The sequence below is a fragment of the Malus sylvestris genome, chromosome 16, assembly GCF_916048215.2.
Source record: "Malus sylvestris chromosome 16, drMalSylv7.2, whole genome shotgun sequence".
Classification (NCBI taxonomy): domain Eukaryota; kingdom Viridiplantae; phylum Streptophyta; class Magnoliopsida; order Rosales; family Rosaceae; genus Malus; species Malus sylvestris.
In genome coordinates this window covers 19702536-19716739 of record NC_062275.1, presented here as the reverse complement: position 1 = coordinate 19716739, position 14204 = coordinate 19702536, and the positions used below count along the sequence as shown (strand labels likewise).

The 14204-nt window shown below is 39.2% G+C and overlaps 1 protein-coding gene across 1 annotated transcript; it reads left to right on the top strand.

Annotated features, from left to right (window-relative positions):
- Positions 1 to 878: 878 nt before the first annotated feature.
- On the top strand, positions 879 to 13635 carry LOC126608502 (1-aminocyclopropane-1-carboxylate oxidase homolog 1-like). Its single transcript, XM_050276443.1, has 3 exons — positions 879 to 1525; positions 1954 to 2275; positions 13207 to 13635. The coding sequence occupies exons 1-3, from the start codon at positions 957 to 959 to the stop codon at positions 13462 to 13464; spliced, it is 1149 nt and encodes a 382-aa protein (XP_050132400.1). The 5' UTR covers positions 879 to 956; the 3' UTR covers positions 13465 to 13635.
- Positions 13636 to 14204: the final 569 nt, after the last annotated feature.

Genomic DNA, 14204 nt, shown 5'->3' with positions numbered 1-14204 from the left:
TCCTAACAGAAATCCTGTGTGTATGCTCTACTATGTTACAAAAGGTCCAACTTGTATTTGGATATTTTAGCTTAACGCCCTATGGTTGTACCATGCCTTACTAGATACCTTAATTGTAGAAGCTTCCGAAAGGGGAATAGACTAGACAAAAGTACAACCATTAGAGTTGACAAGATTAAAGAAAACAAAGAACCGGCCATTGTATATGTAACCAATGAAAAAGCAGTATTATGAAATATGATTTGATTAATCATTTCACATATCAAATAGGACAGACATGAATATGAATTTAATCATTTCGAATATCGGATAGGACAGACAAGAATATGAACGGCCATTTCGATAAAGAAAAGGTTCCGGGTGTGGGTTTGGGCGGTGTGGTGTGGCTGTTTATGGGCGCTGAGGGTGTGAGTTCTCTAGAAAGAGTAGAGTTTTGAATTTAAAATGTGGCGAAGTGATATGGGCTCCGTCGGATACTTTAAATTTTTGTTTTATATTTAAAGTATTTTTATTTTTTAATTTACAAACTGGAAAGTTGCATCCGCTTCATTATAATAAATATGAGTTTTATATGTGCCATGCAATCACTTAATTTGTTAATTAACAAATTATGTAACAGTGGTTTGTTACTGTAATAAATTTGTGAGCTGATGTAAAAATTACAATACTGAAAAAATAAGGTATGAGTATGATATAATCCAAAATTGAAGTGGCAAAATATAATTTGAAGCAAGTAATTTAATCCATGTTAAATTGCAGGCAAGTAATTTAATCAATGTTAAAACAATGTCCCCCCGGGGACATCCGATGATCCGATAAAATCAATGTTAATAAAATAAATAAATTATTGCATGATAAATACCACTTTGGTTGTCCAGACAGAACAAGCAATAAAGCTTTTCTCTAAGACCTAGATCTTTTTCCTTGCGTTGTACTTTGGAAAAATATTGAAGGACATGGCGGCCACAATAAGCGCAGTTGGAGATGAACTTGGAGTTAGGTCTACTGCAATGGGGGATAATTACGGTGACCGCAGAAGTGAGCTGAAAGCATTTGATGATACAAAAGCTGGTGTCAAGGGACTGCTCGATGCAGGCTTCACGAAAATTCCCCGTATTTTCTACTGTCCATCACGGCATGATCATGAGACGGAGGCCGCTGGGGAGCAAGCCATGCTCAGTATTCCAGTCATTGATCTCCAAGGCATACACCAAAACGATCCCGCTTCGCGTCCTCGAGTCATCGACGAAGTCAGATTTGCGAGTGAGAAATGGGGTTTCTTTCAGGTTGTAAATCATGGGATTCCTGTTGAAGTTTTGAATCAGATGATTGACGGAGTACGTGAGTTCCATGAGCTGGATATTGAGCTTAAGAAAGAGTTTTATTCAAGGGACTTTGCGAGAAAGGTGTTTTTTATGTCCAATCGTGATATGTACCATTCTCTGGAAGCTAACTGGAAGGATACACTTGTGTGTTATGTGGCTCCGGATCCACCCAAACCAGAAGAATTACCCTCAGTGTGCAGGTATAATTCTTGTCCTTTTAGTTTTATACAATTAAGTGATATATTGAGATCATCTACTTGATTTAATTGATCATGCATCATTGCATCTATAATTTACTTTGTAAGAGGAATTTCCTATAACAAAATGTTAGTTATAGAACTCGTTCATATTTTGATTAAACGGGTTGTGATTTGCTATCCACCTATTGTGATGGGGTGGATTCGTCGACATTATTATACAAAACTTATCACATCGTACTAATGTATATGATATAAATGTGCAAATATTTGCTACAATTATACGTTTTTGTTGGTGACACTAGTGAGAAACGAACCTATATTATATTGGTACTTTTAACTATTAAATGCAATTTTAGTCTTTTAAGATCATATTTACTTTCATAACTTGAATCATGAGTGAACTTGATATATATGTTGGAGTTGTGCAGAGAAATTGTGAATGATTACTCAAAGCAAGTGATGGATTTGGGATTTATTTTGTTTGAGTTACTATCCGAGGCTCTTGGGCTCAACTCAAACCATCTTAAAAACATGGATTGCGCTGAGGGGCTTATTCAACTGTGTCACTACTACCCAGCATGCCCTGAACCAGACTTGACATTGGGCACTGGCAAGCATACTGATGGCACCTTCATCACCATACTTTTACAGGACCAAACTGGTGGCCTCGAAGTTTTATACGATAATCGATGGGTTAATGTTCCTCCCGAGGACGGTGCTCTACTTGTCAACATTGGGGACTTTCTGCAGGCAAGTTGTTATACCAAAATTATCTTCAATTCTTACTTTTCTATTACTTTACCATTAATGAATAGTGAAGTTCAAACAAATATCCAAACAACAACTAAAAAAAAATCAACACACTCAAAGGTGTTTCGATTTTTCACATAATCCCCTTGAGGTTTTGGAATTATATCTAGGTTTCAAATTGTTTTCACAGAAACCCTTCCGTTAAAATTTTCATCTAAAAATTGATGGTATAAAAAATCTTTAAACTGTTGTAGGCATAATTTACTGAACAATTATGGAGACTTTAGAGAGAGAGGGGGTGCGGCAATAGAGAGAAGAATAGAGAGATGTGTAATTGTGGGTGTGTGTTATCTCACCTCATTGTGCCTTTATTTATTGTAGTAGGAAGGGTAAAACCTTTCCCTTTAGGATTACAACATTTAATAGGTAATCTAATCCTAATAGGAATATAAGATACATTCCCATATTTCCTAGGATTTACACAATCACATTCCTATTCTAAATAGGACTGAAACACTCCCCCAAGTGTGTAAATACTCAAGTAAATGGCGCATCAAGTCTTCATTGATGAAGTAAGTACAGTTGATGAAGTCGTTGGCACAATGGGCAAATGCGAGTCTCAAATCAACGGAAGAATGCATAAAAATTAAAACTCACAAAACCTCGCTATGGTAAAACCCAAGACGGGAGAAAAACCCATAGTCTAAGGAGAAAAGTGAGAAGTTGCATTAATTCAAAACTATACGTCTTTTGGATGCAAGTAGAAGAGCTCTCAAGGGTATGATCAGCCCAGGATGGGTGCCTCGTTAAAACCTAGTTAGGTAGCAAAAACCCAGTGGGAAAAATGCTCCTAATCGTAGGGAAAAAGAGTACATTAAGATCAAGTGAGTATACTTCTGGATACTCCCCCTGAGTTTAACATAACTTCCAAATGAGAACTACAAGCATTGCATATGAGTAGTTAAGCATACCAATTCCTCGGACAAGCTTCTAGAAGGTTGACTTCGGCAGTGACATCGTGTAGAGGTCGGCAAGGTTGTCTGAGATCGGTTTGCATGACTTCAATCTCCTGATGCTTTGCTGATGTAGATGTAGACGCAATATGTCTTGGCATTGACTTCGTTGATGTATCATGGTTTGGTCGGGTTGATACATGTGGCATAATCTTCATGGATCGTTGTTGGGACTCAACGATAGATGAAAAATAGCAATTACTTCGGATATGCTCAACAAGAACTCCTAACCATGTCTCACTTGTGGCATAGTGAAGTAAGGTGAGTCTTGGAACGATTCGAAGATTTCGCAACTAGGGTCATATCGTGGACCTTCAAGATATTGTAATATCCCTAACGATAAAGACATAACCATTTGGGGATTTTGCCTTGTGCGGGTTTGATAAGTAACCAACGTCAGCATAACAAACAAGGCAAGCATCATTTCGAGGATCAGGGGGTTAGATCCGCTCAAGATGTGTTGGGATTTGCCCACGTAATACCTTAAGGGTACGTCTTTAATACCAATTAAGTGGTTGCATGTAGGCGCGGTGCTGCATCTTTACCAAGATCAACAGCGAAGGAGATGTCCTGTCTAAATACAATGAGCTAAGTACAACGAAGCGCAAAGTTGAACTTTTAGATATGGAATTTCGGATTCCATAACCTCTTCAAGGGTCTCATTTCATATACTGTGTGGACGATTAAAGGTATACTCAAAGGTGACACATTCGAGGGTGTAGTTCAACTGGTAGACCAAAATACCGTCAGAACAATGTTTTAACTTCAGGTCAAGGCATAAGTGAGTTTTACCAAGATCCTTCATCTCAAATTCCATCTTCAAGTGCTAGTCAGTTTTCTCAAGCTCTTCCAGAGGCTTAGTGAGATTCGTGTTTAACGACATAAACTGTAACTCTAGCAATTTGGAATAAGACTTCATAGTTTAACACGCAAGAGCATAATTCATATCCTTGACTGATCAAATAATCACTTAGACGGGTATACCACATCCGTCGAATTTTTCAATCCATAAGTGAACGCCTCAAAACGAGTTAAGAGGGTGTTCCGTGGTTTGAAACTATTTGAACCAGTCCATGTAATTCTTCGGGAACTTACACGTAAATCTTCGTATTTATATCCCCATGGAGAAATACTAACCACATTTCATAATGCTGCTATCAATCAAAGGACGTTTTGAGAGAAACATTGCGCCGTAAGGCGTGCATGATATCGCACTATTTCATTCATTTCATAACGTTTCCTTTCCCACTTGTGACTCAACAGGGTTACCTTGGGCAGTGTAGGAACGACAGGTTCAATACACACTTTGGTAAGGAATTTGACCTCGATTGTAACTTTAGTTGTCCAATCAGTTCTACATTGTCACTTAATCAACAGAACACGGTTCGATATCGTCGCTTTTCATTTATGTTGGTAGCTACCATATAAGTGAAAACATCATCGATGATAATCTCATTTGAATTCCATTTTCTCATCCAAACTAGTATACTGGACCAAGAACTTCAAGTCTCGGGAGTAATCCGGATTAATCTCATGAGATGGAAATGATTTAAGACAGCGATCGAGTTTAGATTCATTGTTGTGCCGTGTCTTCCTCTTCCAGGGAAGTGAATCCTACGAACCGAATGATATGTCGTGCTCCAGGCCAAGACATATTGATTGTCTATCCGCCGGTGTACCGGACCGTCCAACATGGGCGTCCAAACCGTCCAACATAGGCGGGACACCCTCCAAGGATGTTCACTCAACGTCCGTTAAGTACATCTATCCTTGCAGCTAGATCAGAGGAATGCGTCTGGAGCAACATTCTGAAATCTAGAATTCGTCGCACTTGCTTATCACGCTTATGCGGTATGGGGATCGAGATGAGACATAGTGGGCAACGTCCATGCAAATTCGTGCTGTTCTACAAGAACGTTGACGGTTTTATCTCCCCCTAATGGCGGGAAGACGGTCTCATTAAAGTGACAACCTGCAAATGAGCGGTAAAGAGATCACATGCAAGGGCTCGAATAGAGCTAGTGTGAAGGAGAATCATGATCGACAAAAGATTCCCATCCTTTTCTGAGGACCCAAGGTGGTATGTTGCGGCGGCGCAACTTGGCACATGGAATGCACACCCAAATGCGTAAATACGAAAATCGTCAGGTTCGTACCCAGTAACCAACTGTAACGTCATATAGGTTGGGTGGCAATGGGCCTCAAGGCGGACCAACATAACTGCGTACAAGGATTGTATAGCCCTAGGCAGAAACTGAAAACTTGGTACGTTTACCAAAATTCGGGCGATCATTTAAATTGCGCTTTATGATCACTAGGCGAGGCTATTTGGGGTGAACATGGGAATTCGATGTTCAATTAGAAATCCAAAATACATGCAATACTTTATCGAAAACCGTCGATTTAAACACTCCGGCATTATCCAATCTCCGGGACCTTAAGGGATAAGTAGGGTGGTTAACCCATAATCGGCCAGGAGGTTTAGCAGCAATGTGTGTGGACAAACATGTGAACAGTTTGTCGATTCATCAACCAAAACCATAAATATTTATATGGTCCGCATTTTGGTTGGATTAGTCCACATATATTCCCTTGAATCCACTGCGAAAATGGAGTCGTGTCATATCGTTGCAAGAAATGATATAGAAAATCAATTTCCCTAATGAGCAGGATTGGCAAAGTGTGTTTGTAGGCACAAAATCCTTACTTCAGATAAGGAGATGCGTTGTAGCATCATTGTTCGACCTAAGTGTCCCAAAAGTCGTGCCAAAACAAGTAAACTGCTCAATCACCAAGCTATAGGTCGGCCACATGTGGTGTATTCCCAGTTGGGAGACAACCTATTGGCCCCAAATCAAAGCTTCAGGCTCATTTTTGGAGGTGGTGCAAAGATATTTCACTCTATTTTCTTCAGTGGTTTCATTTATGATCATTGTCATCTCGAATATCCTTAAAAACTCAACGTCAGGAAGAATTTAAGGTCCTTTAATTGATAATTCAGTATCATTCATACAACGAGGAGCGTGCCAATGCTCTTAACCAGGTTGGATAAACCTGAAGTCGTTGTAAGAAATGTGATTTAGGTGTAAAGTTAGTGTGCGTAGTACGCATTCATCCAGACAACTAACTTTCCCACATTCCCACCTAATCACGTGTTTAATTGAATCGGTCACATGTATTAAGAAACATGATTCAATTAACTCATATTCGAGGACAATATCAATAAGATTATCCATAAGTAAAACATACACCAAACTTGAATCCAAGAACATGGGAAATAAGGCCATCCATGTCGAAATTTTGCTCTGCCAACGATGTTCGGTGGAGCAAAATCAATGATCTATTCCATCAAGACATTGGTGCCTCAACAACATTGGTAGGGGCATGAATAGGTGCATAACTAATGATCTATTCCATCAAGACGGAAGTAGATTCTGCAGGGTTAAGGTTTGGGAATATTATCCCGTATTCTTGAAGTTTTAGGTCTTATGTAGTAAGGATCATGCTTCGGGCATGATGACACACCTTGGCAGGCCTTGATTATACTATATGTTTGTGAACAAAAACTCGAAATTGTATTGTGAAAGAATATGCCATTCAGTGTATCCCTGCCGCAGCAGTGCATCACCATTTGGTTAGGTTTTGATCGAACTGGGTCGAGCCATTCGGTAGACTCTAGCCGAACTGGGTCCATACCTTTCTCTCATGTTTTTGGTAGTAATCAGATCCAAGAATTTGGAAAATTTCCACTTTCTACACTGCTGCTTTAGGAGCGAGTTAGAAACATGGAATGACGAGAAAAGTATTCTCCAGTCAAGATTCGATTGGATTTATAAAATTCAGAATTGTACTCATTCATGGACGTAATCATGGTTTGCTGCGAGCAATTTCTTTCATGATTAGACGGTCTATAAAAGCGAGCCAAAGAGCCATGGAATCCTCGTTCGGGGAGTATTTCCATTTGTAATGCTTTGAGCATAAGTCTTCGAATAAAGATTATGGCGGAGGCTTATTCAGCTCTTCCTTGCCATTGTTGGCATCAATGGTTTCTCAGCTTCTTGATAGTCAAGCGGCGATCCACGTCTTGTACCCCACCTAAAGTGGTTTCTATTAGAAAACGTCCAAATCAGAAAAATCAAACTTATGACAGTTCGACAATCCACTGAATTTGAGGGAACAAGATTGTGATTGGTGCTATGGGAATGAATCATCCATAAGCATCAAAGTTAGAACATTCAAATGAATCATCCATAAGCATCAAAGTTAGAACATTCGAGTTCTAAGACATAGTTTTCATGAAAAATGTTGGGTTTTCATGGGTGTATTGTTTTATGAAATCTTCGAGTTTCAAAGGCACTAAATTTGAAACTACAGGTTCAATTTAGTTTATGAACGTTTAGTTCATAAAGGAGAGGTTCCTGTAAGAAACTCAGAATGCAATATACTAACTTAGTGTAGTGGATTTGAGTTGTCTTCGGGAACTCAAGTGTGAGAGCTTCGTTACTACGAAAGTATGTGACGGTTCAAAGAAGAGAAATAAATTATTGAATCATTAATGTCCAAAAGTGATCTTCAGGTCAATAATTTTGGATTCATTATCAGATTAATGGACTGCAGGTCACTTTTAATTAATTCAATAGATCGGGACCATTCGGGGTCGATCGTAGAAGCAAAATAATATTAAAATAATATTATTGGATCGAAAATAGAGCCCCAAAAAAATTGGGCTTAATGCCGGGGGTTAAGAGGCACGGGTTGGGTGCCTTAAGCATAAGGCGAGGCCCAAATGTTACTTTAGTGGTGGCTGTAGGCCACGGGTGAGGAATAGGAGATCCTAGCCGCAGCTGGGTCGTGTTTTGGGCCACAAGGGAGTGCACAGATAGGTCTAGCGAAAGCTGCCTTGTGGGTTGTCACGAGGATCCCAGCGAAGGCTGGTTGCGTGAAAGCAGCCCCATAGTGACTGCAGGTCACGGGCTTGGGTATGGATGGCGCAGTGACAAGCCCAGCATATGTTGGCTATATGTATGCGGACCAGAGCAACAAAACCCAGCAACCAAAAAGGTTGCAGCATGTGTATGGGAGGACAGCCCATACAATTGGGCAGGTTGGATGGCTACGGGCCAAGGCCAGTATGCATAGGCTCAGGGCTGCAGGCCCTACCGAGGTAAAATCCAAGCCTAGGCCTGGTGATTATTTGCACAATGATGGTGCGGTGGTGTGCCGCACCATGTCCTAATTCCCCCTTTTTTTTTTCAAATCCTTTAGGGTTTAGGAAAACCCTAATATGCTTCTAATTTCTTTCGATTCTTTGACTCACAAATTCCACATACCAATTATTGCGTAATGTATGAAACAAATATATATATTGACCAATATATGAACATATACAATATATATATTGGAAGGTAAATATAAATGTAGGGGGTTCATGCATCATGGGGAATGTTTTCATGCTTCATGGGTCATTTCAAATATCTTTCCTTATTTTAAGCATACCTGAGTAGCAGAAAACAACAAAAGCCTTTGAATTTGTAGAAGATTCTTCTTCAAAGCCGGAATTCTCCAATGCGTTGTATTACGTTCAACACAGAAAAATTAAACTGAATCAATAGCATGTAGATCAATTTAATAAAATAATAAATTAATCATGAAAAGAATGATTAAAACGTAACTCCCCAAATTGAAGATCAAACTCTCTTGTTAGCGTAGCGTTAAGAGCGTGCTGATAAGTGTTGTAAGCATAATTTACTGAACAATTATGGAGACCTTAGAGAGAGAGGGGGTGCGGCAATAGAGAGAAGAATAGAGAGATGTGTAATTGTGGGTGTGTGTTATCTCACCCCATTGTGCCTTTATTTATAGTAGTAGGAAGGGTAAAACCTTTCCCTTTAAGATTACAACATTTAATAGGTAATATAATCCTAATAGGAATATAAGATACATTCTCATATTTCCTAGGATTTACACAATCACATTCCTATTCTAAATAGGACTGTAACATAAACAAACTACACCCCTACACCCCCTAAGGTCTATTTATATTTTTAGATAACCTTCTCAGCCTCAGATTTTATATATAGAAAACTTCATTTTAATTCTTAACAAAGATGACTTTTAGATTAAAACCATGAGTAAGATCAAAATCTAATTTTAGTCCCAACCTCATTTATTAATTATATTTTGATTTTTTAATTATTTCTTTTTTTCTTCCTAATTTTTAATGTATTAATTTTATTTGATTATAATTTTCATTTTCATTTTATTATCGTAATATATTTTGTTGTAAACACTTACATAAATTAATTTTTGTTATACAATATATTTCGATGTACTTTGTCTTCTTCATTTAGGTACATTAAATTCATTATAATACATTTTGGTACATACATTTCGATACAAATATTTAGGTTCATTAATTTAATATAATACATTTCTGTACTAACATTTCGGTGCATACATTTTGGTACACACATTTAGTTACATTAATTCAATATAATACATTTCGGTGCTTATATTTCGGTACATACATTTCGGCACTAACATTTAAATACATTAGTTTAATATAATACATTTCGGTACTAACATTTAGGTACATTAATTGAGTCTTTCAAGTTTAAAGATGCTAAATAAAATTAATAAATTAAAAAACTCTTTTTTGGTCAAATAATAAATTAAAATTTGTATATTAATAAATTTAAGTATTTAATGGGAGACATTATGTCACATCCCGACCTGGGCTCCACCACAACCCAGGCTTGACTTCGCCATAGCACAATATTGTCCGCTTTGGGCCCCGACCACACCCTCACGATTTAGTTTCTGGGAACTTACACGAGAACTTGTCAGGAGGTCACCCATCCTAGGACCGTTCTCGTCCAAACTTGCTTAACTTTGGAGTTCCGATGGAACCTGAAGCTAGTGAGTTCCCAAAAGACCTTGTGCTAATTGGAGGTGGGTATGTACATATAAGGCATAGAGGATCCACTCCCTTGGACGATGTGGGATTTAACAATCCACCCCCCTTAAGGATCCGAAGTTCTCGTCGGCACACTTCCGCCCAGGGATTGACTTTGATACCAAATTGACACACCCCGATTCAGAATGTCCACTAGGACTCCGAATCGAGCTGTGTTGGCCGATACCTGGAAGGTGACGAAGCCATAAAGTATAATGATGTGGAAAATGTGAATAAATTTAAACCTAATAGTGCCTAAAGACAAGAGTGCAATGTGAGCGAAAATGAGCCCATTTCACACGCAACGTCATAGCATAAATAAAGTACAGTAGTGTAGGTAAGGATCATACCCTCGGAGGTAGCCACCTATACTGAGATTTTCCAAGAATCCTTGTCGATACGGATTTTTAGCAGCTAAAATCTGGAAGGGCGCAAAAACAAAGGTGAGTGGGCCTGAGAATAAAGTTTTTAATAAAAACCTTTTGAAAACGTTATAACCCCTTGCCGTAAAACTCGTATAATTTCCCAGAAAATAATAATACATACGTATATAGAAATCATGCTCGAGAGTAATGAAAACCGAAGTATGTGCCATGTCAAGTATCTCAGCAATGAAAAAAGTACGCCAGGTGAAATAAATTAATGTAATATGATATGCCAGCTAGAGTCACCTAACGTGACCTGTATGGTTGAACCTATAGCTTATTAACCAATTCTTGCACACGAGTCGGAACCACCTATTGTGGTTTGTACGATAGGGATGGGTAAGTACGCTCAAGTGCTACAATTATGTAAAGGTAGTGCGAATAATTGCGAGTCACCTACGAGTCAGAAACACCTAATGTTGTCTATACAACAGGGTTGTGCACCAAACTTGGATCCAAGGTGAGCGTGCGGTGCGGGAAGTGAACATCACATGAAGGACTGTGCCTTGACCACGGGCGGGAGCACTAACACCGGGGTGCAGGATAATAAGCTCTACATGTCTCTACATATAACCATAACCAATGTAACCACTAACATCATACAGTACTCACCTGAAACTTACTAGGCCTCTGTAGCGCCATACAATATTATGCATATACATACCAATGCATATAATAAAATGAAATGCAAGCATGACATGGCATTTAAAAGAATACGCTTGTTTAAAACAGTTTCTGGGAAAATGTAAAGCATATATACATATATATGGAAAACCAAAAGCCCACTCACCTAGAGTCTGCGCTACAATTCCCTAGCACAAACATTAAGGTGTCACGAACGATCGACGCCTAGAACAATTATTAAATCATGTCTTAGAATTCTTATCAATAGAACATGTAATTTACACATCGCCCAGGGAAGTGGATCCTTTATGCCTTATATGTACATACCCACGTCCAGTTAGCACAAGGCCTTTTGGAAAATCACTGGCTTGGGGTTCCATCAGAACTCCAAAGTCAAGCGAGTTTGGGCAAGAGCAATCCTAGGATGGGTGACCCACTAGGAAGTTCTGCTCATATGAGTTCCTAGAAACAAAACCGTGAGGGTGTGGTCAGGGCCCAAAGCGGACAATATCGTGCTATGATGGAGGCGGGGCTAGGCTGTGACAATTTGGTATCAAAGCCATTCGTTGGTCGGAAGTGTGTCGACGAGGACGTCGGGCCCCAAAGGAGGGTGGATTGTTAGATCCCACATCGCCCAAGGGAGTGGATCATGCCTTATATGTACATACCCACCTCCAATTAGCATGAGGCCTTTTGGGAACTCACTAGCTTCGGGTTCCATCGGAACTTCAAAGTTAAGCAAGTTCGGGCGAGAGCGGTCCTAGGATGGGTGACCCCCTAGGAAGTTCTCGTGTGAGTTCCTAGAAATAAAACCATGAGGGCATGGTCGGGGCCCAAAGTGGACAATATCGTGCTACGGTGGTGTCAAGCCTGGGATGTGTTGCAGCCTGGGTCGGGATGTGACAATTTGGTATTGGAGCTAATCCCTGGCCGGAAGTGTGCTAACGAGGACATCGGGCCCTCAATGAGGGTGGATTGTTAGATCCCACATTGCCCAGGGGAGTGGATCCTCTATTCCTTATATATACATACCCACATCCAATTAGCACGAGGCTTTTTGGGAACTCACTGACTTCAAGTTCCGTAGGAACTCCGAAGTTAAGTGAGAAAGGGGCCAGAACATTCCCAGGATGGGTGACCCACCGGGAAATTCTGCTCGCATGAGTTCCCAGAAACAAAACCGTGAGGGCGTGGTCGGGGCCAAAAGTAGACAATATTGTACTACGGCAGAGTGGAGCCCGGGACATGACGCATTAAATAAAATGCACATTAATTATTTTGAATTAAAGACAAATAAGGGATTATAATCAATATGTAATCTAACACCAGGTTTATTTTAAATTTCAATCTTCTTAAAGGATTAAAGTTAAAAAAACCTTTTTTATATTCCACCCTTTATAAGGAAGAAGAACATTATGACAATTACGAAATTTAAAAGAAATTAACCTCGTTTATTAGCATGTAAGATAAAGACATGACGAGAACTTAGAAGATTGTTTTAACTTCACGAAATTATATTTTGTTAACTTATTTTTAACTAATGTCAAGTCATTTTGTGTTGAGTGCTAAAAAGAAAACATGTTAAAACCTCATGTTGAGTCTTTATGCAAATATTATAACCGTATGGAGGAACGTGGAAAAAACAATAATAAACCTTAGGGTTACGTGAGAATACAGTAAACCCCAGCGGTGTTCGTGTAATTATCTCTCACGAAAAATTTGTCAGTTAAAGAAACATTTTTTATGCCACAAATAATTTTAGATGAAATTTTAATAGAAGGAGTTTGTGAAAATAATTTGAAATCTTAAAAGTGTTCGTCTAATTTATGAAAAGAGAAATTCGAAGAAGGCAGCTAGAGATGGACTGGTCTGGCCTAATTCACTTGCCTTATAATTTTTCTTGTTTTTGTGCAGCTCATGGCAAACGACAAGTATACGAGTGTCCCCCACAGAGTAATATCCAAGAGTGTAGGCCCAAGAATTTCGGTGGCAAGCTTTTTTCGACCATATGTTGTCGCAGGGAAATCAAAAGCTTACGCACCAATCAAGGAATTGGTAACAGAAGAAAATCCCCAAGTCTACCGGGAACTCGATTTGAAAGAGTATATGATGCACCACGCCTCAGAAAAAGCAAAAGGGACATGTCAGCCTTTACTACATTTCAAGATATAAATGTTGGTGTAAACATTATGACTGTTTTAAACATTTATTCTGAAATGTGAAACGTGTCCGTCCTACCTTTTAATTTCCCATGTCGCATTTTCAGGTTTCTTGTATGATTGTGTCATGTTTTGCCACATTATTTTATTTGTGTTATATTAAATAAAAAATAAAATTATAACATGATGTTGATTCTAAAAATTACTAAGCCTACAGAACGCGCAAGTCGAGTAACTAATGAGCTAACTACATCCTTTGGTTATGTTCGGGGTGTGCCAACTCGACGGTCGAGCTTGGCCGGGGAGTAAAATGTGTTGATGTTGCGTTGAGCGCACTGCTGACTTCTTGATTTTGCAATTGCGGCCGAGGAAGGAATACGTCTTAGCCTTTGGGTTCTAGAGCTTGAAGACAAGGCTTCTAGCTTTGCGAATTTCAATATCAGATTCGGCTTTTAATGTGCTGAATGTAGTAACCTAGTAACACCTCACTTCGCCGAGAAGGCTGACGAGATGACCTCCATCAACAAGAACATGTAAATCCTTGTCGATCGAGACTTGGATAGGTAATCAGTCGACTCCAAAGCAGTGTTGTTTATCCAAAATGAAGGTGCTCCGTGATCGGCTAACTCTACGGCAACAATTTTATTTATCCAAACTAAAGATGTCATCGGTTGCCTTCACAATGCTATTTATCCAAACTGAAGATGTGTTGGCGAAAAAAAGAAAATAAGAATCTCAAGGTTGTTGAGAGGT